At 34.5% G+C, this 26041-nt stretch overlaps 1 protein-coding gene across 4 annotated transcripts in view; it reads right to left on the bottom strand.

Annotated features, from left to right (window-relative positions):
- The window catches only part of CADM2 (cell adhesion molecule 2), a 352887-nt gene that overhangs the window by 10534 nt on the left and 316312 nt on the right, over nucleotides 1-26041 (bottom strand). For 2 of the 4 annotated variants that reach the window (XM_087721509.1, XM_087721507.1), the window contains 2 exons: nucleotides 24600-24722; nucleotides 983-1108 (listed from right to left, as the gene is read on the bottom strand). In XM_087721509.1, the coding sequence (XP_087577635.1) occupies nucleotides 983-1108; nucleotides 24600-24722 (249 nt within the window). The remainder of the gene's footprint in view (nucleotides 1-982; nucleotides 1109-24599; nucleotides 24723-26041) is intronic. The other 2 variants (XM_087721510.1, XM_087721511.1) reach the window with 2 other exon arrangements.

A 26041-nucleotide genomic window follows, 5' to 3' on the forward strand; every position in this document is an offset into this window, starting at 1 on the left:
GATTTAAATGGAATACTATCATGAAAGAAAAGCAATGTTGCCTTTGTTATATTCTTCCATTAAAAATGTTAGATAAAATACACTAAAAATCCATAATGCAGTTCTATAACAGAAGGAAATCACTATCCAGTATTCAAATGAATTTACTCTTAAGTTGCTATTAATGGGATACAATATTAATAGCCTCAAACCATATTGTAAGTATTGAGATCTAGATCTATTATATAATCATACAAAAAGTGCAATAGAAAGCTGTTTAGTTGAATTTTGTATGAGACATTCTGTCCATGGTTATAAAAAGAAAAACCTAAATATCTAAATGAGAGAAAAAAAAATCAAAAGATGTAAATTAACTTTTAGATAAAACTACAAAAAATTGCATCCTTTGATCAACCTAAATAAAAGTTAAGTGAACTGTCTTGATGGTCAGAATTGACTAAACCAGCCATCAACTGAACTGACCAAGTTCACTCATTCATTTTCACATATCTCTGAATGATAGTATATTTTTCTGGAAAGATTAAAAAGTGTAATGATGTTGGAATTTAATAATCAGTATTTTTCTCATTATGAGTTTTTTAACTCATATTTCAGGACCCCAATTTATGATTGTTAGTGGGTGTTTGGATGTTCATATACTTTATAAACAAGATTGATCTAATAAACTTCCTTAAAGAAAACAAGTAACTATACAAACACGAAAGTCTGTTGCATTGCACAAACCAATATCTCTACTGCCATTTCACTTGTCAGATCCTCTGAGTCACTGACTTCCAGCATGACCTTGGACAAATTACTAGATATTATTTTGCCACAAATAAGCCATCTGTAAAATTAATGGGTTTTGCAGACACCACAAGGATCAAAACAAGGAACCTTTCCACAAACAAACAATTATAATGCTTCTTTATCAGACCTGAGTTTTCATGGAACCAAGAAAAGACAATAAAATTTAGCTTCAGTTTCATTAAATCCATCCTACCTTTATGTCTTGCCAGATATCGACCAAGAAGAATTATAGAGCATAATGTGACAAAGACAACAACAGCTACTATCCCTCCTATAACAGCATGATCTGGTACATTTCTTCCAGCCAAAGTATTGGGATCTAGTGGGGAAAAAAGTAACAAAAAGGTAGATTATTCATGAGGGTACGAAATGACCCAAGTATGACACTGAAATTTAAAACAACATGAGGGATTTCTTTTGTGCGCATGTGGAAATGGAATATGGCATTTTAAGAATTCACAGAGGAGTTATTTCCCTATTCTTTTCTTATCACCAATGCAGCAGTGCTTGTAGTCCCAGACTGATACAGCCCTCTGGACATCACAATACAAAAGGAGGACAAAAAGAAAAAGAAGAAAAAATCTCTATCAGAAGTTAGTAAATGGGAAAGGTTTCTAGTTCTGTCTTCACTCTTCTATAACTGAATATCTGTCTGTGGTTATTTATAGAAGCAAAAATAAGGAGTTGCGAATTGGGGATCAGATAGAATCAGTAGAATAGACTCTACATAATACATAATTTATAGGAATGAATCTCAGTGGGAATTCTTTATATATTCCTTTTGTCATCTCTCTCCTCTTTCTCTAGAAATAAAAAAAGAGGAGAGTATAGCTGAGCAAGTCCCAGAGTTGACTGAATCTGCATGAATTGAACCAGATAAATATAAATGCAGCCCTAAAGAATATGGTTCATTCTCAATTTGTGAATTTAAAACAGCCTTCTGGTTTATGCTTGAACAAATTCAAATATCAGTTAATAATCCATCAGTTATTTTACATGAAAAACTTGCCATATTGACCATTTATTTTTGAGTACCTTGTTCTCAAGTACCACAATGAGTATTTTATCTATTACCCTTAAAGGCAGATTTCTATACTTGGCATTTCTTAGATATGTTGGATCTCCAGGGCCAGAATTCCCAGCCAGGAGGATGCCATATTGGAGATGAAAGCTAGGTATAAAGCTAGGTATATTGCAGTGAAAAAAGCATATCATATAATGTTAAAATGTATTTGTTTGTACTTAACAAAACTTCAACTCTGTAATGATACTGTTAAAATATACTGACATTATGCTAATGGTTACATGCATGGAATTAATTTTAGCAATTAGTTTGAAAATTAGTATGTATATTTTGTAACATCTGAGTACTGTAACCAAAGATTTTCTTTAAGTAAGAATAGTAAGTATAATCTTTATTGTCATTGTAGTTAAATACAACGAAATTGGTTTTAACCTCACTGGTACAAAATTATAGCAGAAACGAAAAAAGAAACAAAAGGAAAAAAAATATTCTTAAATCCTGCATATGGGCTAAGGTATTGGTTGGTTCCAATCTGAAATACATGCATGTTAATGTCATCTTTCTTACAGCTCCATATCTTATCTCATGCTCCTTGTTTCCACAAAGGCTGAAGGAGAACTATGCCCCTATTTTATTGAATATAATATAGTTCTTTGTACCATCCAGGACTGTATTTTGTCAGGAATATGCATTATGCAGGGACCATTACTTGTATTAAAGCAGACAGCAGTAAAACATCCTTTCAAATGTCTCATCAGAAGACCCAGGGTGGGGAGTTGAAGCTGAATGAGCATGATGAGAAGAAAGAGGAAATCAACTATGGGATTGTCTGGGGAGAAGGATTCCTCCAACCTTACTCTATTCATACTCGATTTATGTGACAATATATATTAAACTTATTATCCAAAGTTGGAAAGACAGAGTCATAATAACTTTTTTATCATGGGTTTTAAAGATTCCCCTTCATTTTGGTAATGATTTGGTTAATGCATGCCTCTATTTGTCCTTTTAACTTGGAGTAATCCATAGAATATATGGGCGAGGCTGTGTGGCATTCCTGTCACAAATAGCAGCAAAAGAGATCATATTTTTGAAGCCAGAGGTAATACAGCTAAGAGGACTTCTGCACAGTCACTATTTTCAGCAGTCTAAAGCTCACAATATAAGTTACAATACAACAATATCTTCTTGCCATGACCATGTTGCCATTTCATACACTGTTTATAGATCAACTGGCACTCCCCCAGTTACCCCTAGAGAGCACAGATATAAGCATCTAGCTGCTACAATGCCAATTGTTCATGTCCTAATTTCACCCTGCATTTGTTTTTGCTGCTTGTTCTCACAGATCAAAGAATGCTATGGCAACATGGAACACTAAGCCCAACTGAGAGAAAGGAGAGCCAAGAAGACAAGACACAAATGGCTGCCAATAAAAGCTGCCTGGCTCCAAGTTCTAGGACTTGTGTTCCAGAACTGAAATTTCAACAATACTTCCTCTACTCTTGCTTCACAAGAAAGTCATTCACTAATACAACATGTTTGGTGTCAGTTCTTGATCAAATTGCAAAATAATTAATGTGTCTAAGATGTCTCAGTTATTCAGCTGGTATAATTATATTTTATTGTTCTAGTTGTTGTTGTCATTATTATCACTATTATGTATGTCCTATTCATGAAGGATTCTACAATAGAACACAGAAAAGCAACAAGAAAATAATCTGATAAAGCAAGAGATAATAAGGTAATCTGTCATCTCAAAGGCAATTAAAACACATGTAAAATGTCTATTAAATATGTGTACTAATAGGATATATTTAAATAAAAACAAAATTCTCTTCAAAGACAGTTTGATACTGCCACAGATGCAATCCCATAAATGTTTGGATAAATAATCATGTTTTAAGTAGCTGTTTAAAACAAGAAAATATGGAACACAAGTATATTTATTCTGGAACAGCTCTGAAAATTGGACACTGCTAATAAGAAGATTTTATTCCTAATCAACACACTACAAACCAGATAGGTGGAGCAAGTATCAGAGTATCCCTATATTAAAATATGAGTACACACACACACACACACACACACACACACACACACTATTCCAGCTACAATTTCTGTGCTATCTTTAAGGATCATCCATGGAATAAATTGCAGTAATCAAAATTTGAAGTTATTAATATCTAGGGTCCTGAAGTTATAGATTCTTGGGTAAGTACTCAGAGGTGGTATTCAGCAGGTTCTGACCAGTTCTGGAGAACTGGTAATGGAAATTTTGAGTAGTTTGGAGAACTGGTAAATACCACCTCTGACGGGCCCCGTGTCCATCTATTATCTGCCTCCTGAAGTTCCAGCTGATTGGGAGGGAATGGGGATTTTAAAATATCCTTCCCCTGGACTGAAGTGGAAATGGAGATTTTACAGTATCCTTCTCTTCCCCTGCCATGCCTACCCAGCCACGCCCACAGAATCAGTAGTAAAAAAAATGGAATATGCAAGTTCTGTAAGGTTACAGCTAATCCCAAAGTGAAAACTGGCATTGGCCTACCTAAGATGCCTATGAAGAATCAAAGGAAACCCCAAAGTTATACAACTCTTCTTTTGAGGGAAATACAACACAATTATGTTTCTCATTCTTCTGGCCTCAGAACACATCCAATGGACCTGTATTCAATTATAATCACTATAAAACACAGGAATTTATATTTATATTTATTTATATTACGGTACGGTTCCTTCAAAAATATGAGCTGAAATGGAGGCTTTTGTCATGTAAAAAAAAGCTTTACAAATAATATATGGCAAGTTAACACGCAATCACTGTTGTCAAAACATTAAGCATACAGGAATGTATTATGTACAGAACAATGTGTTATCTTGTTGCAGTTTTCTGATAGAAGACTAATCCCTTGAGCGAATTACAAAAAGTAAATGCACCTTTGGTTATCTTTTATCTTATACAATTAGTACTTCCCTGCCATGTTCTTCAGGGTGAATTAAAGATAGATTTTGATTTGGTTCTTTTCATACACACACACACACACACACACACACACACACACCAGTAATTTGGGTAAAAGTAAGAGTGCAAGTACACATAAAAGCCTGCAACTCCAGGAAATACATATGTGTGAAATTATGTGGGGAAAAAGGAGAAGCATTTGCTTGCAAATAGAAATCACATTTGTCCCTATCTCTCCCCCCTCCCCCGAGTGTTGATAATTAGTATCTACATAAAATGTTAGTTGTATATTTAATAGATTTGAAACAGTTTGTTTCCTGTATTTACGTACATTTCTGAATGACATTGTTACCAATGAACCATTTTTCCTCAAGTTCAGATAACTGAAACATAAAACTAAAAATGCTTCTTTTTTCGTACGACAGCAAAAAAAAAGGAAGAATTTTGAAAAATCCCCTCCCCCAAAGTATATAAATATAAATACATATAGAAAAATATAGTATAGACTTTATAGAGTGATATCGATGAAGATATACATAGATATAGATAATATAAATATTATAGATGATATAGGTATAGAAATAGATCCAAGATGAATACATTCATTCTGTACTGTTAAAAGCTGGATTGATATGGAGAACATTCTCTCTGTGCCAGAACAAAAACAAAGTTGCCTACATGATTTTCAAAAGTTTGCAAAGAAAAGAGCCTTCCTCCCTCTCACTGGATTCAGATTTTTCTGATAATAAAACATAGTCTTCATGCAATTTTCAGAGATCAGTTTTTCAAGTAGAATGAATGTGGCTTAATGCTTTCAAACTATGACTCAAGCTTATAATCTTCTGAATATTTTTATTGACGTAGATTCAGATATTATTTCATATAACCTTTTGTTCAGCAGTTTAATAAACTTAATATACTAATGGATAACAAAATTTATTATCAGCTTATTTTCTCCTATTTTCTATTCTTGACTTTGCATTTTTTCACAGATGTACAGTAAGATATTATTTCACTTAACCTTTATATTCTGTAGGTTAATAAACTTAATATACTAAAGGAAACAATCCGTTTATTTTTTCATATTTTGATATTAGCATTATATTCTGTTCTTAATACTTTGTATATGATACTTAGTAAATATATTCATGAAGTTTTTCTATCATAATCTTTTTTCCCTAGCAGCCTGGGAGACTTGCTAGAAAATATTTCTCTCAAACAGTTTGAGGGAGAGTGAAGGAATATATTTATGCCAAAATGGAAAATCCATCTTCTTTAGAAGTAGAGGCCTCAGACACAACTTATCCCCCATTTTTATGCTATTTTTTCATTAGTCTCCAGTAAAATTAAGACCACTTGACAGTTTCTCCAGGAGCCATCCTTAACACACCACTCAGGGGTGGGCTTCAAAATTTTTAGCAAGGGGTTGTCTACCTGGTTGCTGGGTGGGTGTGGCAGTGGTTGGCTGACTGCACTACAATAGGGGAGTATCCCCAGCCTACAGAGGCTTTCTTCGAGCCTCTGGGAGGGCGAAAACAGCCTCCCCAAGCTCCAGAAGTCCTTTGGAGAATAGAAACAGGTCTGTTTCTGGCCTTCCTGAACTTCCAGTAGGCCTGTTTTTCACCCTCCCTGAACCTCTGCGCCAAAACGGACTGCGTGGGGACTCCTGGGAGGGGAGGGATGGATAAGGCCAGCCAGGAGTGGGATTTGGGAGTTCTCCAAACTGCACAGAATCTTAGCTGTAGGTTCTCCCAAACCAGTATCAGACATACGTATCTCTAGCTCACTTATATTACATATAGATTATGACACTCTATTAAAGTATTTTTTTAAAAGTCATGCCATAGAAATGCATTTTGGTTAAAAGATTCTCTGGAAAAAAATCAGCTTCTTCACAAGTATTTGAAATTCTTTTCCTAATTAGAGCATAACACAATTCTATTTTTGATTAATATAATGTAATTTTACAATGACAATATATGTTTTAATGCTTTAAAATGGCCAACTCATTGCCTGATTTTTATAACTGGGAATATTTCTCAGTGGAAACTATCTTGCTTTCAACTCTTGTTTTTTTAATGTGTGGAAATCATTTAAAATATCATGCACATAAATTGTATCCTGTGCTGTTTGTCACAATCCTCTGTGGATTCACAAGTTTTATTAAACTATTTCTAATTCACAAATAGACAAGGAAGCAATTATAGTGGCAACAGGGGATTAAAATAGATTTGGTTAGATTTGGGTGGTGACTAAGTTGAATAAATTAAAATTAAATAAAATAATGAGCAATTGTAGGTATCATGAGCAAGACATAGATAGGCATCTATCCAGAAATATGGCACTTGGTCCCTTCCATAAATCTTAAACTATAGTTCCCACAATTTCTTGTCATAGCCATACTGCCTGGGATTGACTTGAAATTTAAATCCAAAACTTCTGAAGGATATTAAATTATCTAAACTTTGGTATTTCCAGAAAAAAAGGATATGGAATAATTACCAATAAAAGAAAAGCAGATCGTTCCTTGGGGTATGAGCAATGAAGAAAATGTTTTCTCTACAGAATGGTGACAGTATTCTGAGAATTCAGCAAGATATGCTTAATGCAGAGCATGTATCTTGCCCCTCTTTTAAATTTTATTCACAAGTATTCTGAGTCCTAATAGCTCAATAGCAATAGCACTTAAGCCTTATATACCACTTTATAGTGCTTTATAACCCCCCTCTAAGCAATTTACAGAGTCAGCATATTGCCCCCAACAATCTGAGTTTTCATTTTACCGATCCTGGAAGGATGGTAGGCTGACTCTCAAACCTTGACTTGGACAGAAGCAAACTGCAGGCAGTAGGCAGAATCAGCCTGCAATATTGCATTGTAACCACTGTGCCACTATGGCTGAAAGCCATTGCTTGAGAGATGGAAAAGACGTTTCCCTTATTATTTTTAAATAGAAATCTCCATTGCTGCCAGTGGTTACCATTTAAAATATTGGTTTATACCTGTGGAGTGGATGGGAATCGCAAGGATAAGAAAGGATAAGTTAATTATACTTCAGCAGCAAAACATTTTAATCAAGTTATTTTTGCCTTTTAAAATTACATTGATTTATTTTAACAGTTAAATTCATGGTTTAACATATGTTTTTCAGTTAATCTTTAATAATTTCATAATTATAATTAATTGAACCCTATTTATAGGAATTTCTGTTAACCAAATTAATGCAAAATTTTGGTAACTATAATTATTCCTCTCTCTTCCTTCCTCTCTCCTTCCTTCTGCCTTACTATTCTGTATTAGAATAAATAAATGGACTCCTAATAATGTTGATTTGGTTTATGAGCTTTTCAAGACTGAGTGTGGTTTTCTAAAGAATTTTTATATGTATAATAATAAGCACGTTAGTTATTTCTTTACTCTCTCGGTGTTTTTTTCACCAGCAGGAATAATTGTCCCTGTCTCATCATACTACTGGAAAAAAAGTATTAGGATTGGTATTACCAGGTTGCATCCAAGTAGGGTGTCACTGACAGATTCATTCCTGGTTTCTCTGGAGACAGTAATCAAGGTTTAAATGAGAAGGTTCAATGTAATTACTATGTATATTTCAGATTGAATAAATGTGATAAAAGCTACCATCTGGCAATTGATCAAATGTGCAAAGGGAAGCTGATTTTCAATCGCATATTAGAGTACGTCACTTACAACAGTCTCTAATGTTATCCTGTAAATTACTTAACATTTGAGCTTGCTTGACTAAGGCATACAGACATATTACTCTCTTCTTAAATAGGAGAAAGTGAAATGTGGTCTAATGTGAAAGTGATTAGTCAAGACATTACAAAATAATAGCATGGTTTAATTTTACTACCTTACAATTCTACCAAAACAAGTTGAAGTATGTAAGCACAATTGTGTCCTGAGCTGCAGTTTGAAGGTTACCAATATTAAAATCAGACTGATCATTCACAAAGCCTATTATAGGCTCCACTACTATTAATGCTTTCTATTTGTACTCAGAAATTTCAGGAATTCTCTATTTAGCATGATTAACACTAATAATTTTGGAAACTGGAAATCCATTCATCTAGAAGGCACAATGCCTGGATAATTCAAAATATTGTGGCCATGGGATTATACACATACACACAAACAATCACATACCATTTGCTCCAACATAATTGTCATTCCACTAAGTTAATTTTTATTCTTCATATATTCAACATGCTTCATTACAGAACAGATTCTAAAGGTGCAACAGAATTTGGAATATGCACTATTAAAATTAGTTCATGTTTCCCAACCTTTGTTTCTTAGATATATTGAACTATTAGTATTAAAATTCCCAACTAACATAGACAAAATCTTGGGATTCTGTTAATCCAAGGTAATTAAAACATATGCATTCAGGTATAAACAGTGTTTTTCTTTTAAATAATGTAAATTCCTTTTCATTTTAGATCAAATTTTTACCTACCTCCAAACCAAAACATTCGTTTTATATGAAATTCAAATATGTTAAGTATAAGTTTTGATACTATTTTTGTTTATATGCTTCATATTTAGGTAGCTCATTTCCATCATAATTTTTGATTATTTACATAGATAATCAAAATCTATTCTCAGAATTTATAAATACACTGAATTTATATGATGTATTTGTTAATTACACTTGTTCATTCTAGTTCACCCTTCCCTCCAGCACATATATCCATAATTTAAATCATTCTCAATATAATTGTCTCTGAGAGAAAATCCTATACATGCAGAGCTATATGTATGTCACCTAATCACAATAACATTACTTAAACTAAGGCTAGGTCTGCAAAGTCAGCAGAATGAAATGGTAGAATAGATTGCAGGATGTCTAAAGTAAATCCAGGGCAAAACACAGTTTTTCTTCTAGCATTTTGTTTAAAGAGTCACATTCACTATTTTTGTTTGTTTGCTTGCTTTCCATTGAATTCAGTTCAGTTCAGTTCTCATTCATTATATTTAAATAATGTGTCCTGATAGACTAGTGCATTCTATGTATACCTCATAATTGATAGGTTGTATAAAAATCCACTCTTCATAAAAAGATATAAACATAGTTAGAATAAAATAGGGCACTGGTCACTAAAAACAGAACTTAAGTTTTTCTTTAGGAGGTCAACTAACATGGAAAATTGATGGGCTAACATTTTCATCTAGTTTACTCATTCTTTATGTCACTAAAATGCTTTCTGTGTAATGACTAAAGCCATGATTGGACACTAAAAGTGATGCCTAAGATTTTCACCTAATTTACTCATTCTTTACGCCACCAAAATGGTTTCTGTGTAATGACTAATCTCAGGATGGGTGGTGGAAGTTAATATTAATGACCTTTTCTGGTTATAGCTATGACATACTGTAGTAATATTGAAATTCTGAATGTAAAGCATAATATTTAGTAAATTCATTGTGTTGTCAAAGAGAACAAGGAAAAATTAAGATTAAAGCATAGCAATTCTAATGGAAATAATTATTTTGGAAGTAGGTGAAAAGGAACTTCCAGCTGGCTGAATGGAATTAACAATAAAAAACATGAAATGATGTGTAATGAAACTGAAATGAGGGAATGCTGGAAGTACATTTTTAGAGATTTGTATGATAATTGCAATGACAAAGTGTAGAATTAAAATGAAATCTAATGTTTCTAAGTAAAAAAATAATAATAAAAAGAAAGTCATAAATGATATCAGCAGGATACTGAAAAATATGGTTGCAAGTGTACATTATATAAATTAGCATAGGGTGTGGTTGTGCAATTTGTTTAATGTGATAGTACGTATGTGCAAGAAAAAGTGCAAATGCTACAGGTTGAGATTAAGCTGGCTGAGAAGCTACTTGGCAGACTTCTAGTCAACAGGATAGGGAAGGTAACAAGGAACCTTTGGAAAATAAGATTTGGATTCATGCCAACAGATGCATAGATTTTTGGTCTTGAACAAGATATTGAGAAATGCATCAGACAAATTTTACAATAAAATTAATACATTTAAATTATGGGATTTTTGTGAAGATGAGGAACTGAAAGTTAGTTACTTAATACAGTACATGATGGAAACATAACATGCATGATGATTCATAGAATACTTAAAGAAAATTGTTCAACATTGATCAGGGTGTAAAAGAAAGGATGCACAATGTCCACTTACAAATTCTATGTAAATCTGACATTAGCCTTGTTTTATCAGAAAAATGACACTATACACTTTTTTCTGCAGAGTATTCCATTATTGTAAGAGCACCTGAATTATTTCCAAAGAAGTAAGACATACTGTATGAGCCATGTTGGCACAGTGGTTAGAATGCTGCTGGCTGCTGACTGCCTGCAATTTTGCAGATCAAATCTCACCAAGCTCAAGCCATCCATCCTTCTGAGGTGGGTAAAATGAGGACCCAGATTGTTGGGGGCAATATGCTGGCTCTGTAAATCATTTAGAGAGGCTGTAAAAGCACTGTGAAGCAGTATATAAGTCTAAGTGCTTTTCTATGAGCAAACCAAGGTTAGGATTCTGAAAATTAATGTATCAAAGATTTAACTTGGCATATGTGATAGTGGTAAATATCTGTACCTTGGGTGTAGCATGAAGATTCACTCTCTGAACTAGTTGGTTGGTTTCTGAATGTTTCATTTCCTAATTTCCCCTGAAAATGTTACCTAACCTGGTAACAAAACATAAACTCTAACCGTAACCCTACCCACAAGCTCAGAGAAAGAACATCCATATTCCTATTTGATTTGGTTTACAAAATGCATCAAATAATTGAAGTTTGAATGTAATGTACAGGTAGGCCTTGATGTACAACCACAATTGGCACTGGAAAAATCATCATTAAATGGTATGATTGCCGAGAAAGACATTACATGATTGAGACTTGTGACCTTCTATCAACTTCCCCATTGACTGCTTTTCATAGGTCACCTGAGAAGATTGCAAATAGCAACCATGTGATTGCAGGATGTTACAACTATTACAAGTGTGATACCTAGCACCTGGATTGCAATCACATGACTATGGGGATGATGCAATGGTCATAAGTGTGTGAACTGGTCATAAATTACTTTTTTCAGTGCTATCATAACTTTGAATGGTTACTAAATGAATGATAGTATATTAAAGATTATTTGTATAAAGATGAATATTAGATGAATTTCTTTACCTTAGTAAAAGGTGAAGTATTTTATTTTCTGGCATTTAATTTCTTTTGCTTTCTATTTTTTATTCAACTATTTTATATAGGGCCACTTACTCCAACACACACACACACACACACACACACACACACACACACCACACACACAATGTCTCCCTGTGTGTATTTTATTCATTATTCAGAATAAATATATTCTGAATGCGTATGTGCTAGTTCTACTGTTGGTAGATGCGTATGTGCTAGTTCTACAGTTGGTAGAGTCTAGGATAATGATCGGGCATCATGTTGCTTACTTACTTAAGAACTGTGTGTGGAGGGGAAGTTCCAATGATGTGGAGAGGGAATTGACTGAAATGTTGTCTGTCAAATATGGTTGGATTTCTGCCTCTCTTGGCTTAATTGGGCAACTGAGGAAAAATAATATCCTAGATCTTGAAGATGATTAATTCTTCATTAATACTACCAGTTACTTTGAAAGAAAATATGATTTATGTCTCTTGATAGGATGGTATTGACCTTGAAGGATGTGGTGATAGTTCTTTTGAACTCATAGTTGTTGCTAGAACAGCGGATAAAAGCTGTGGTCAATTGTTGTTTGTCACAACAATTGTGACCCCATTTAGAATGGGAAAACCATGCTACAATGACTCATGACCTTGTCATCACTCACTTGAAGTTTTCTAAGTAAAATTACCATAAACGTTCAAATCAAAATATGCTTATAGACAGTTCCAGAAATAGTTGAAGTTTTCAAAGATTTGATAATAGTGAAAAAGTAAGATTTTTTGATACATCATATGTGAAATGATGAGAAGCAGAACTATTACTGGAAATCAGAAAAACCAAACTCCTTTCAATATAAATAGCTACTTAGCACAATATTTTAAAATGTCATATATCTAAATTAATAGGAGACCTTGAATCACTATATTATGTTATTTCTATAGTTTTTGTACTTTAAATCTATTATAGTGATCAGTCAACACTAATATTGTATTGTCAAAGACACTGTTAAGAAAAACTTTTTTTCTCTTGCTGATATTCAGAATTGATTTTGAGACTTTATATGGAGCATTCAGAACAATTCATATAAGATGAAGATATCAACACTTTTTATTTTACTTTTACATAATGGGGTTGACAGAATGTTAAAATAGTTATTTCTTTAGTTCTAGTATTTATCATATAAAATGCTTGTAACATTTTAGAATACAAGAATGTGTTATTTCTAAAATTAATTCTTTGTTACTCAGAAAGAGAAAATGTATAGTTACAGTATACAGATATGTTCAATACAGTTAATCTGAAAATAATGGCTTTTCCTGAGCATGTTCAGTAATGCTGAAAAGCACTCTTTTCTTTATTAATTGCTTTTAAAAATGCAGTGGAATGTTAATCAAGAGTGATATATGTAACAATTCTCCTGATGCTCTTTTCCTCAAAATGAATTCTCTTCAACATTCAAATGATCAGACTGGAATATCAGAATGGGATCCACTGTTATCATGCTCTATTTAAATTTTTGGGCAGTCTATAATATTTCCAAATTTTAAGACATGACGATCAGCAAATCAGATTTTTAATGATTTATTGGGATATACATTTCTAATTATTATGTTAGAATAGGAAAATATATATTTTATTTCCAATAATGTAGCATTACCGTAGACTGAGTAGACAAATCAAACTGAGTTGATTTGTTATTTTTTAGTTTAGTTGAAGAATGTACACAATTCTTTCCTTTTTGATTTTCCCACTTCCTTTTGGAAAGTGGTTATAGGGATTGTATAATCATATTGGACAGATTCCAGTTGTAATCTTATTCAGGATTATACATTTCAATTGTGCAAGGTTGTAACTAGTTTTAATGTCATTTATTAAAATATGTCCATCTTATAAACATGTTTTAAAGAATTTTAATAACAAACATGATGGTGAGAAAGATGGTTGAACTTCAGTGCAAATCCAGCATCTTGTGATTTCTTGAAGACAGTTGTGTTCATATATTAAAAAAATAATATAAAGTGAAACTAGTCTTTAGCAGTTGGTATTATTCTTTTCATAATTTCCCTTCACATAATTGATTTTCTATTACAAACATTGATGGTCACCTGGCATTTGGAATTCCCTAACGTAGTATTTTATGTAAAAAAGTGAAAAATGCATATTTGAGTGATGGAAACAAACATACAAAACTACCTCAAATTAAAAACAAATTCCTTCCTTCTTTTTTTACAGTCATATTAAAAGCATGACAGCTGAACCAAAGCACAAATAAATGAATAATAAATTACTTGAATGTGGTCATAAACAGATGTTTTAAATCCCTAGTTAACCAGTATTCAAACTTAAAAGTGTACCGCCAGCTAATTTCTTTTCACTATGGATTATTACTTGAGTAATGTAAAAAAATCAATATTACTAAAAAGGAAGGCAATATGCTTATTGTATAGCTTCTTTTCTTGTTATCCAGCATTAAAGTTTTTCCTGAAGCATGTAGTACATGCTCTTCAAATACAATGTGAAAATGCACCTGTGCTACTATTTCTACTCAATTTTCTAAAAAATATTCATATTCTTTCCATTATTATATATATAATGTTCACAACACCTTTGTATGGAATAGGGCTTCAGTTAGGCTACCTGAATTCAAAATATAGAACAGAGTTGTATTTTACTCAAAGATATTTGTTCTGTGGAATGGTTTCTACCCAGTTGGCCAGGTATGATAAAAACAAATCTATGGTTATGCAGAATAAAGCAGAACACACACACACACACACACACACACACACACACACACACACACTTACACATACAAATACATACACACACACATACACCTGTGTGTGTGAGGAATGTGGTGGTTCAGTGGCTAAGATGCTACGTTTTTCGATCAGAAAGGTCGGCAGTTTGGTGGTTCGAATCCTTAGCGCTGTGTAATGAAGTGAGCTCCTGTTACTTGTCCCAGCTTCTGTCAACCTAGCAGTTCAAAAGCATGTAAAAATGCAAGTAGAAAAATAGGAACCACCTTTGGTGGGAAGGTAACAGTGTTTTGTGCACCTTTGGCATTTAGTCATGCCAGCCACATGATCATGGAGATGTCTTCAGAGAGCGCTGGCTCTTCGGCTTTGAAATGGAAATGAGCACTGCCTCCTAGAGTTGGGAACGACTAGCACCTATGTGTGAGGGGAACCATATATGTGTGTGTGTGTGTGTGTGTGTGTGTGTGTGTGTGTGTGTGTGTATACAAACACACACAAACATACATACTGCCAGTGACGTGCGGTGAGGTTTATGGCTGGTGAGACACTGACACAAATTTTTTTAGACTTGTGGACTTCAACTCCCAGAATTCCAGAGCCAGGCATGCTCAGTTCCGATTTAAAGCGACAGCATTTGTTTTTCTCCTTTGCTAAATCTTTCCTTCTTTCTTTTTCTTTTCCCTTCCCCCTCCTTCCTTCATTTCTCCCTTCCTCCCCCCCTTTGAAACACACTCACACAAAAAGTTGGATTGGAGTGAGTCAGGGAGACTACAGGAGGAGGCAGGAAGCCAGTCAAAGAGCCATACTGGAGCACACACACTTTCCCCCAGCCCCGGAAGGATCCAGCCCAGCTTCACTGATTACAGGTTTGAAAAGATAATGTTGCTCTGCCTGCAATCAAACTACACTTGGGGAGAGAGAGCACTTCCCTCCAGCCTTTGCCCAAAGCCCCACACCAGGAGGATGAAGTTTGAATTTCTCCCCCTCCCTCCGACCCACACGTACCTTTTCCAGCTGTTTCAGAGAGGATTTCAACTCTGCTCTTGCCTGTCATTATGAAAAGCAAAAAAATGTAAAAGGAAAAAGGCAAGAGCTGAGGTCAGGCTGAGCTAGTTGCTGCCAGAGTGGATGACTCTGCTTAACTGTTTAAAAAAGCCTCTAAAAAGCACCCTCTACAGTAGGAGGCAGGAGAAGTGTGTGCCTCACCTACGTCAGGAATTTTTAGGCTTTTAACCCTTGCTTAACTCTGCTCGAGTGATCATAAAACACCTAAAGTCAGACTAGATGAGGGACGTTGTTCTCCTGCCTCCTCCTGTAGAGGGCACTTTTTTAGAGGCTTTTTTAAATAGTTAAGCACTAAGCAGAGTCATTCACATGGTGACTCTGGCAGCAACTAGCTCAGCCTGACCTCAGCTCTCGCCTTTTTCCATTAACTTTTTTTTGCCTTTTCATGATGACAGTGGTGAGGCTCTGTCTCCCCTGACTGCACATCACTGCATACTGCATAGCAAAACATCTAGCCATGACTATTATTCATAAAAAAAATACATTTTTAAAATGAAAATGTGATGGTTAAATAACTTATTTTATTTCTATAAAATGAGAATTTTGCTAAGTGATGAAATAAATTAATCCCACTTCTAAAAGCCTTGTAATATAGGTTTGTCTGTGTATTCTCTGTAAAACTGAATAACATGGGGAATATCAGGTTGATTTTGCCCCACTTTCAATTACCATTAAAAACAATCTTTGCCAAGTAGAAAAAAATAAAATAAAATTTGGCAATTAAAAGTAACTTTCAGAGATACCTTTTATATTCCAAAAATGTAGAACTAGTTCAAAAAATAGTAAATAATTTTATCATGCTAACAGGGACACACATAATGAACATTGAAATAGGGATACTTTATGATTTATTTATTTCTAACATAGTAAAAAAGCTTAGACAAATACTCAATTTATATAGATTCAAGCAATCTTTATTGTTCCTGAATTCCCAACTGTTCTGACATGGAACCCACATGCAATTTACAGGAGACTTAAGAGCTTTAAAGTGTCTGTGGCCTTTGGGACCCATTAAAGCAGCTAGAGAAAAGTCAAAGCATGGCAATTCCTTGAGTATTTCACTTATGTTATTGCCAAGCTCTTTACTGGAGTTATTATGAGAAGCAGAGGTCAGTGTATAGAAATTGCAAAGCTTATCTGCACTGATTTAAGCATCCACAAATCTTGACAAATATCACAGGAATTTACTTGCGGACAAAATCTGAAATTTTCCTTTCCCTTCAGACATAACTTTTGTGAAAAGATTTACTATAAAGGTAACTGCTTTGTCCAGTTTGGTTATTCAGGAAAGTTCCTTCATAAACAGAATATGTAGCACTATGAAAACTTGGGAGATGAAAACAGATGTAATTCTTCCCTGTTTCCCTGAAAATAAGACCTGCCCGGATAATAAGCCCAATCGGGCTTTTGAGTGTATGCACTAAAATAAGCCCTCCTTCAAAAAGAAGCCCTTCCTGAAAATATTGCAACACAGCAGCAGCCATGAGGTGACCATGCTCGCCACCTATGCACCTCAAAAATAATAAGACCTCCCGAAAATAAGGCCAAGTGCTTATACCGAGGGTCAAAAGAAAATAACACCCTCTCTTATTTTTAGGGAAACATGGTCATAAACTATTTATTTGGACTGAAACTATTGAAAAGCTAGAATGTCTGCTGTTCTGTAGGAAAAAGTTATGCAAGATTTTACAGTTCATATTAAGGAAAAATATCTTTCTCATGACCCCTTCCTATCTCTTGCTTCCACCAGTTCAATATTCACCAAAATATTTAGACAAATCCATGTTTTATTTTAAAAAATAATGACATTTAATAGCTAATCCCTATTATCTGTTTTTTCAGAATGCAACCAGGAGTTCTATATCAGTTTCCAAGAACAAAAAAGTAAGTTTAGAAACCTCTGTTTTCAATTCCAAGTTTTCCTTCAAAGTATTTTATATGTATCACTTATTTGTGTAGTTGATTACTAACACACATCACATTTTTTTGAGGTACACTCTTTCAGAACTTTTAAACATTCTTCAAATAATTCGTATTTTTCATATGATTATAAGGAGAATATCATCTAACTTCAAAGTTAGATTAATATTTTGGGCAACAAAAAAAAAAGACTTACTGTATATGAGCCATCACTGTGCCTACCTAGCCTCAACATGAAATAATTTATATATGTATTTTTGGAGTATAAGACGCACCTTTTTTCCTCAAAAAAGAAGCTGAAAATCTGGGTGCGTCTTATACATCAAATACAACATTTTTTGCCTCCCGAAGCCCTGTCCACTTCACCAAAAGGGGTGCAGAGCCTTATGGGGGCTGGGGAGGGTAGAAATGAAAAAAAAACGGGCCATTTTTTGCTCAATTTTGCCTCCCAGCCTCCAATAGCACTTTATAAGCCTCCCTAACGCTATGTAAATAATTGTTTTAACAGGCCTGTTTTTGCTTGTTTCCTCCCCCCATCCCCACAGGAGCACTCTGCAAGCCCCCCAAGGCTATTCATGCCTTTAAAATAAAGGGCCATTTTAGGGAGGTTTGCAGAGTGCAAAAACTCCCCCCCCCTTTCGGACAGCTCTTTAGTTAAAGTGATTGATGAGAATTAGATTGATCAAGTGCTGTGCCAGCAGAAACAAAGTCTTAGGTGCTGCTGATTGACAGCAATTTTCTTCTCCAGCACATGGATAAATACACTTGGAAACATCTACCTACCTACTATCTCTCTCTCTCTACCTACCTACTGTATTTCTCCCTCCCACTTTCTAGCTACCTACCTACCTACTCTTTCTCTCTTCCTACCTACTTTCTCTCTCTCTCTCTCTTTCCCTCCCTCTACCTACCTACATTTTTTAAAAAATTGCCTCTTCAAAACCTTGGTGCGTCTTATACTCTGAAAAATATGGTAGGTAGTTTTCATTTCTTTGGCTGCAACATCCATAGTCACAAGCTGTAATAATTTTTGCAACAGTAAAAAAAAATACTGTTGTTAAGGGGGAATATAATAAATATAATAAAAGTTAACTAGCAAGCTGTTGGAGTCCAGTCAATTACACCTTAGGAACTTACATGAAGAAAACATTTCACTTTTTTGAAATAGCATTGAAAGCTATCACAAATATTTAGATGACATGAAAACTTTATTTCCTTTAAAAAATGCAAGGTTTCTCAGACCTTGGATATGTAGGCAAAGTTTCTAGTTTTGTTTTTTACTGTTACTGATTTTGATAGTTCAAAAAAAGAGAGGAGAAAATACGTATAAGAAATGGCTTGCATCAGTGTTTGTGTTACAGAGTTGTTGGTTTTGACTTCTGTCCACATTATTTTCAACATAACAAATATGGCTTGTTTGGGTCAAATATATGTAAGCACATAAATAAACTGAAGAGAGCTACTTTGATGTTGGTGATTAAGCCACTAGGCTAGAAACCAAAAGACAGTGAGTTCCAATCCTGCCTTAAATAATAAAGCCAGCTGGGTGACCTTGAGTCAATCACTCTCACAGCCTTTGGAAGGCAAACTACTGTACATCCGAAATCTTACCAAGAAAACTGCAGACAGTTGCCAGAAGTCAACAACGACACAAAGACACCAAACAAACAAACATCCCTGAAACAATATTGTTCACTAATTTGCAACTGTAACCGCAGTAGGAAAACAAGATAGGATCAGAACTGCCCCATAGCCTTGCAAAAGTGAACAGTTCCAGTCATCATTATAAGTAGTGAAATATTTTAATATATTTAGCAATAGATCAAATACATTACGAAAAGTGGCTGGATTATTTCTGTTTCTTCTTCATTTTGACAAATTGAGTGTTAGAACCAGATTTTCCTCATATGGTCAGCTTCTCAACTTATTTGCTTCTTTTGAAAGAATGTCATTTTATTGTGCCTGGAAATAAAGAACTGCATGTCTTTGTTTTCTTTCACATGTTGGCACTAATTTAAGCTTGGTGGTAAGAATGCTGACTAAATTGGCAATTTTTTACTTTGACCTACTAATGAAGCATTCCCTCTGGAGAGACTCCTTCCCCTCTTCTTTCAGGAGGTGATCCTACCATGTCAGGGATATTTCTAAATGCAGGGTTACCACTTTCCTGAATGTCATATGATGGAAATAACACCTATCTATCAGTCTTCTATAATACTCCATCCCAAATTAAATCCACTGATAGGCCCAGTAGGAGAAAAGAGTGGCATGGAATGATTTACAGCAGGGGTGTCAAACTCAATTTCATTGAGGGCTGCATCAGGGTTGTATTTGTCTTCAGGTGGCCGGAGGTCCATGTCCAGGGTGGGCATGTCCAGCTTGGTGTCCATTTTGGCCATGATGGTCTCCTCAGCCGTCTGCCAGAAAAAACAGTGCTTGGGAGGACTGTGCATACCCTCAAACTGTTTTTGCTGACAGAAGGCTGCAGGAGGCCAACACGATTGAAAATGGAGCTCAGGATGGCTACAAGTGGTTTCCCCAAGCTCTGTTTTCACTAGCAGAGACACTGTCCTTAGCTGTTTCCAAGTCGGCCCCACAGGCCAAATCTAAGCACCCTGCAGGCAAGATTCAGCCCACTGCCTTGAGTTTGATACCCCTGATATACAGGGTCAACTTCCAGTTCACCATATTGTTAAATGGGCTATATTTGGTCAGAGCTTTACCAGTCTTATAGCATGTGGGTAGACAATTCTGGTGTCATTGTTGTTACTTGGGTTAGAAAGATAACCGGCATAAACTCTTATAAATTTCAGTCCAATATCTCAATTCAATTAAAAATGGAAAAGAATGCTGGAAGAAAGTGGACATAGCATCAGCCATAACACTAAACCACAAAATACTCAGAATGGCATTACATTAGAAACAAAATGTAACCACATTGATGTAGGAATTCCTCCATAGAAGGAAAACCAGCAGTTCAAGACAAAATTACCACGAAGAACAGTACTAAGTGACCTGAAGAATGGAGAATGCTCACAATAGCCTACATTAGCTAATAGCAGATGGACTGCTTATAATTAAATGAAGCACTGCTTACAGATAGCATTATAGATATCTCATGCTCCCAGAACTCAGAAAATATCATTACTGAAGTGGAACAAGAAAAGATGTGTGGAGGATATTGTCTATTTATGTCTTCAATAAAAGGTTATTGGGGCATCTTTGCTCTGGGAAAATCAGGAAATGAGGCTGAACCCTTAGTTACATTTAACAATTAGAAAATTTGTTTCCTAAGATGTTGTTGCCAGAAATTCAATGATCACATCGGCTACAAGAGATTTGTTATGTAGCCAAAAGCCCTTAAAGTCTTTAAATGCTCTCATAAAATATTTGGCAGAATAACTAGTATTGTGACAGAGACAGCACTGATGACAATAAATGATTCACTTATATTTAGTTTGCAAGACACCCAAAATATTGTAATCAGATGTTTTAAAATAAACCAAGAACAAGAGATTTCAAATATTTTATTCATTGGAAATACAGGTTCAGCAGTAAATAAGATGCTACTATAATCTTAAAAGCAATTATGTGTTTCAAATGTTCTGAGATGTCATGCACTATCCAGTGGCCTATACAGAGGAATGCTGTAATATGAGTTGTAAAAAAACAAAAAAGCCCCAAATGTAAGATTGTAGTAAGAACAATGAGAATCTTTTCATAATTGATTGAATCTGCACTTAACACGAGCAAGGTTCATTTGCATGGATAGAATAAATGAATATTCTCTTCCTCTCTTTTTTTGAGTGCAGGGACAGTTGCACTGAATGGCTAGCTGTGTATCTTTTTGTTGAGGTAGAAACTTTTGCCAGTTACCTGAGCTTTGCTGATAAAGTTGTCAATGTACTGATGTAGTACCAATGGATGGGTTTGGATGGGGAGGAATAGATTTTGGCTCAATCATCACAAGACTTGGTGGAGATGGCTGCTTGAATTATTAAGGCTTTCATCATTGATCTTCCTTATTCCTTATTGAAGCGTGGTACACAACTTAAGTATCCTTCTGGACTTGCAGTTCCAAGTTTAAAAAAATAGATGCAAAGGTCTTTGTGACAATTTCACCCTTTCCTTGACAAAGAATGCTGATCAAACAATTATTCATACCCCATTTACGTATTGTGAGTATTATAATGTAATCTACATGGCTCTGCCTCTCCAATATGTTTGCAGGGTGGGCTCACTCTATGTCCCCTTATCTTGCAGGACCAAGGAAGTGTGTATTTTTTGTTGCCTCTCGAGATATGAATGTCCTTGCTCCTTAAAATCTGGCTCTATTCCGAAGACTGGGATAAATGTATTTATTGATAAATTTATTGGACCCTGGGTTTATTATTTGGGTTATTTTTGACTTCTTAATTGTTTTTTATTGTTTTTGGAATTTGAAAGCCATACAGAATTTCATAGAATGTCATAGCGATCATAACAAATGTATGAATTAAATTAACATGTATTTAAATTATAGTATCTAGATCAAATATTGGCTTGTTTCAAATATGTAGTCTTTATCATTATGTGTGTGTGTGTGTGTGTGTGTGTGTGTGTGTATCTATCTATCTATCTATCTATCTATCTATCTATCTATCTATCTATCTATCTATCTATCTATGTATGTATGTATTAGGTAGCAATTAGGTAACATCATCACAATGGTGATTCAGAAGGTCATAAAAACACTTAATACATAGAAGGAACAAAAGTGAAAATATATCTCTGACTAAAAAGTAATACAAGACCTTCTGTGAAATAGTATGCTACTGATAAAAATAAGATTTACAATTTTTAAAAGTTATTTTCTGAACTGTATGCAGATAAAATATGTTTGGAATAAATATATTTACAGTCAATTAAAAATGTTATTTTTCGTGGAATATAGCCAATAGCATATGTCCCATGGTCATAGGAAATCAGTTTGATGTGTAGTAACCTAATAGTTAAGATGGAGTTTTCATTACATATTGTATGAAATGGTACATTATTTGGTTGCATTTTCTCCATTCCCGCTTGAAACTATTGTTTTAAGCATATTTAGAGAGAAGAATTTCAGAGATTCTGAGATAGAAGAAAAGCAGGGCTTCAATACGGTGCTTCTATTTTAGAATGATCCAAATGATAAATAACAGTTAAATGATATTTTTTAAAAAGCTAGATAATTAAATTTAAGTTGATTTAATTTAATATGACTTATAAAGACATTCTAAATGTTTTTGAAGACATTCCAAAAAGGTTGAGATTCTCTTTTTAAAAAACTAGTGCTGTTCAATCTGAAAAAAACATTGTTAAACCTACATCTATAATCTCTTAAACTTAATTGTAATGCTCAGTCAGACATTCAGATGCCTGCCTAGAAAAACGAGCTGGCCAAAACTTACTGTTCTTTGCCTTCCTGAAAAGTACAAAGCCCCTAAAAATGATTTCTTGAGAACCAGGGAACCTGCAGAGCAGATCAGATTACAAAATGCCATATAGTGCTATGCTCTTCTTTCACGGATATCTCTACCAAATTTTTGATTTTGCCCTTTCTAACAGTCCTTGGTACCAAAGGCCATTTCAGTGTCATTCTAGTGTCATAGTGAAATGAGTACAGATAGTCCTCAACTTACAACACGGTGTCAAAGTTGCGGCATCAGATTGCTATCATGTGACGTTTCGTGATGTTTTTTCCCTTTGCAGAGCTGGAGTGGATGTGACCTGCATATGATACATCTAGCCCATAGGCCATCAGTTTGACACCCGTGATTTACAACTACAACTGACCCCAAAATTTCTGTTGCTAAGTGATATCATTGGTTAAGTGAATTTTGCCCCATTTTATAATCTTTCTTGTGCACAGTTGCTAAGTGAATCACTTTAGTTGCTAAGTTTATAACACAATTGAATCTGTGAATCTGACTTTCCCATTGATTATGCTTGTCAGGACGACACACAGCAACCATCATAAATATGAATCATTTGCCATGCATCTGAATTTTGATCACATGTCTCTGGAGGGGCTGCAATGGTCATAAGTACAAAAAATGGTCGTAAGTCACTTTTTGAATGCCATTATAACTTCAAATGGCCACTAAATGAACTGTTGTATATCAAGGACTACTTCTAATGAAATTTTTGTTTTCATTCAATTTACTTAGCTGAAATCATGAATTCAGCTGTAAGATTGTAAAGTGCATTTAGAACTTAAATGTATATAACAACATAGATTGGAAGTACAGTAAGTGGAGGAAATTGGGAACGTGTCAGTTTTCTTTTATACAGTTACTTTCCAACAATTTTCTAATATAAGATGCATTAGACTTCCAAAATGTAAAGTAAATCCTCACTGAAGGTGAAAAATTATTGAACAAAGTCAGTATAAGAAATTAGAAAGTCCTATCATTTTGTTCACTAAACAGAATTATTAAGAAATTACACTAAATTCATTAATTAAACAGTTCTAAATAAATAAATGGTTAAATACAAATCTTTTGTACAAAGACAATATATTAGCCACAGAACACATATCCTCTTAAGAGATAATGTTAATTTAAAATTAAGTAGGTTTGCTTCTAACACAAGTTTAATATGATAATCTTTAAGGAAGCAATTACTTAGGAAAGCAGTTAAAACACCCACCCACATTCATAAATGTCATTAGAGAAAATGCTGTTGAATCATTAACAGCTATGTTAATTGCAGACAACCAAACTGGACTTCTTACTTATCAAAACTAAAATGTGCACAGAAATGTCATTTTTCCTTTAGCATTTTGATCATTCTTTTAAGGCTTCTAGCCCTGTGAGAGCCTATTTATACTGTGATTTTCTGGCCATAACAAAGAAGTATACTGTACCTCGGGTGTTGATGGCTGTTGCCGATGTGACTGTGCCTATGCCTGTTAAGGCTACAGTGGCTGTGACTGTTGCAGTGGTAAGGGAGGGGATGACAGTGGTGGGAAGCAAAATGTTGGAAACATCTGGTGAGTGGAAAAAAATATAACATAAAATCATATCATGCAAACAGAGAGAAGCAGCATAACAATGATTCAGCTTGTCAATACACATGTGTAAAAAATGTATCAATTAAAACATGCTTAGCACAGATCAACAAAGGTAAGGTAACATACTTTTAAATTCTTGACATTAGCTCTCTCTCTTTCTTTTTCTCTCTCTTTCTTTTTTGAATGCTCAAATAGTATCAGACTGAATTTTGAACCAACCAACAGAGAGAATTGTTCAAAAGAAAAGTTTTGAAGTCAGAGAGTAAATCTTTATGACAAGAATTCATTTCTTTGCTAAGCCATTTTAAATGCCTTGTACAGTAAGAAAGCAAATATGGATGAAATAACATGCTGTGTCAGCGTGGCAGATGACAACACAACATCATCATGCTAAAATAAATACACGTGTTAAGTGATGGTTGTATGTTAAAACACCTACTTTTCAGACAGACTCAATGAAAAAAAATGTGAGCAAACGACTACTAACTCTAAAAGCTGCTGGTTTTGGTTTGCTTGTCTTCTTCCACATTTTGTTAGAGACACAGTCATCTGCTAAGACCCAGAGCAGAAAACACATAAAAAACCCTTAACTTTTATAGGGTTCACTGTCGTTCAACATCATTGGTGAATATTAAGTGTATAATATAAATAAAAAGTTTATTAATCTTAATAATTAGTGGGGGGGCAGTTTTGGGACCTATTCACACCAATGTGCTAATTAAAAGAGTGATCTATAGAGGACACTTACCAGAAGAGGAACAAACAAGCATTTTCAGCATTCAGAACATATTCTAAACCAAGAACTACTGCATGTCAGTCTAAATGTATTACTGATAAACACACCATAAATTTCCTATTCCAATTCCATGTGTGCATATGTATGTATGGAAAGTGTAGATAGTGAGATAGATATTTTAATTCTGCAATAAACAGAGGATGGAGGAAAGGGGACTTCACTGCCTAAAATCTAAAATCTTCATTGCCTGAAGCAAAGTTTTTTGTCTGTTTGTTAAAAAGACACAGAAGAAAAAGAAAACATGGAAGAAAACCATTGAAAATGTTCAGAAACTTGGCTTCAAGCACTGTGTATCTAGGAAACTAGCCACATAGACAGAGTTAAAAACACCATTAGTTCAGGAATAGCTAAAGATATCTGTGGAGGATAATAAAAGTCAGAAATACAGCTTTCATTTTCTTTGAAAACCAATATCAGAGCATTATTTCTGTACATACATGGTAAATAAAATCAGGCAGCATCATATAGGAGGATTATTTTCAAAGCACAGAATCCTGAG

This window comes from Thamnophis sirtalis, unplaced genomic scaffold (assembly GCF_051295495.1).
Source record: "Thamnophis sirtalis isolate CommonGarterSnake01/CBP01778 unplaced genomic scaffold, rThaSir2_p1.2 scaffold_8, whole genome shotgun sequence".
Classification (NCBI taxonomy): domain Eukaryota; kingdom Metazoa; phylum Chordata; class Lepidosauria; order Squamata; family Natricidae; genus Thamnophis; species Thamnophis sirtalis.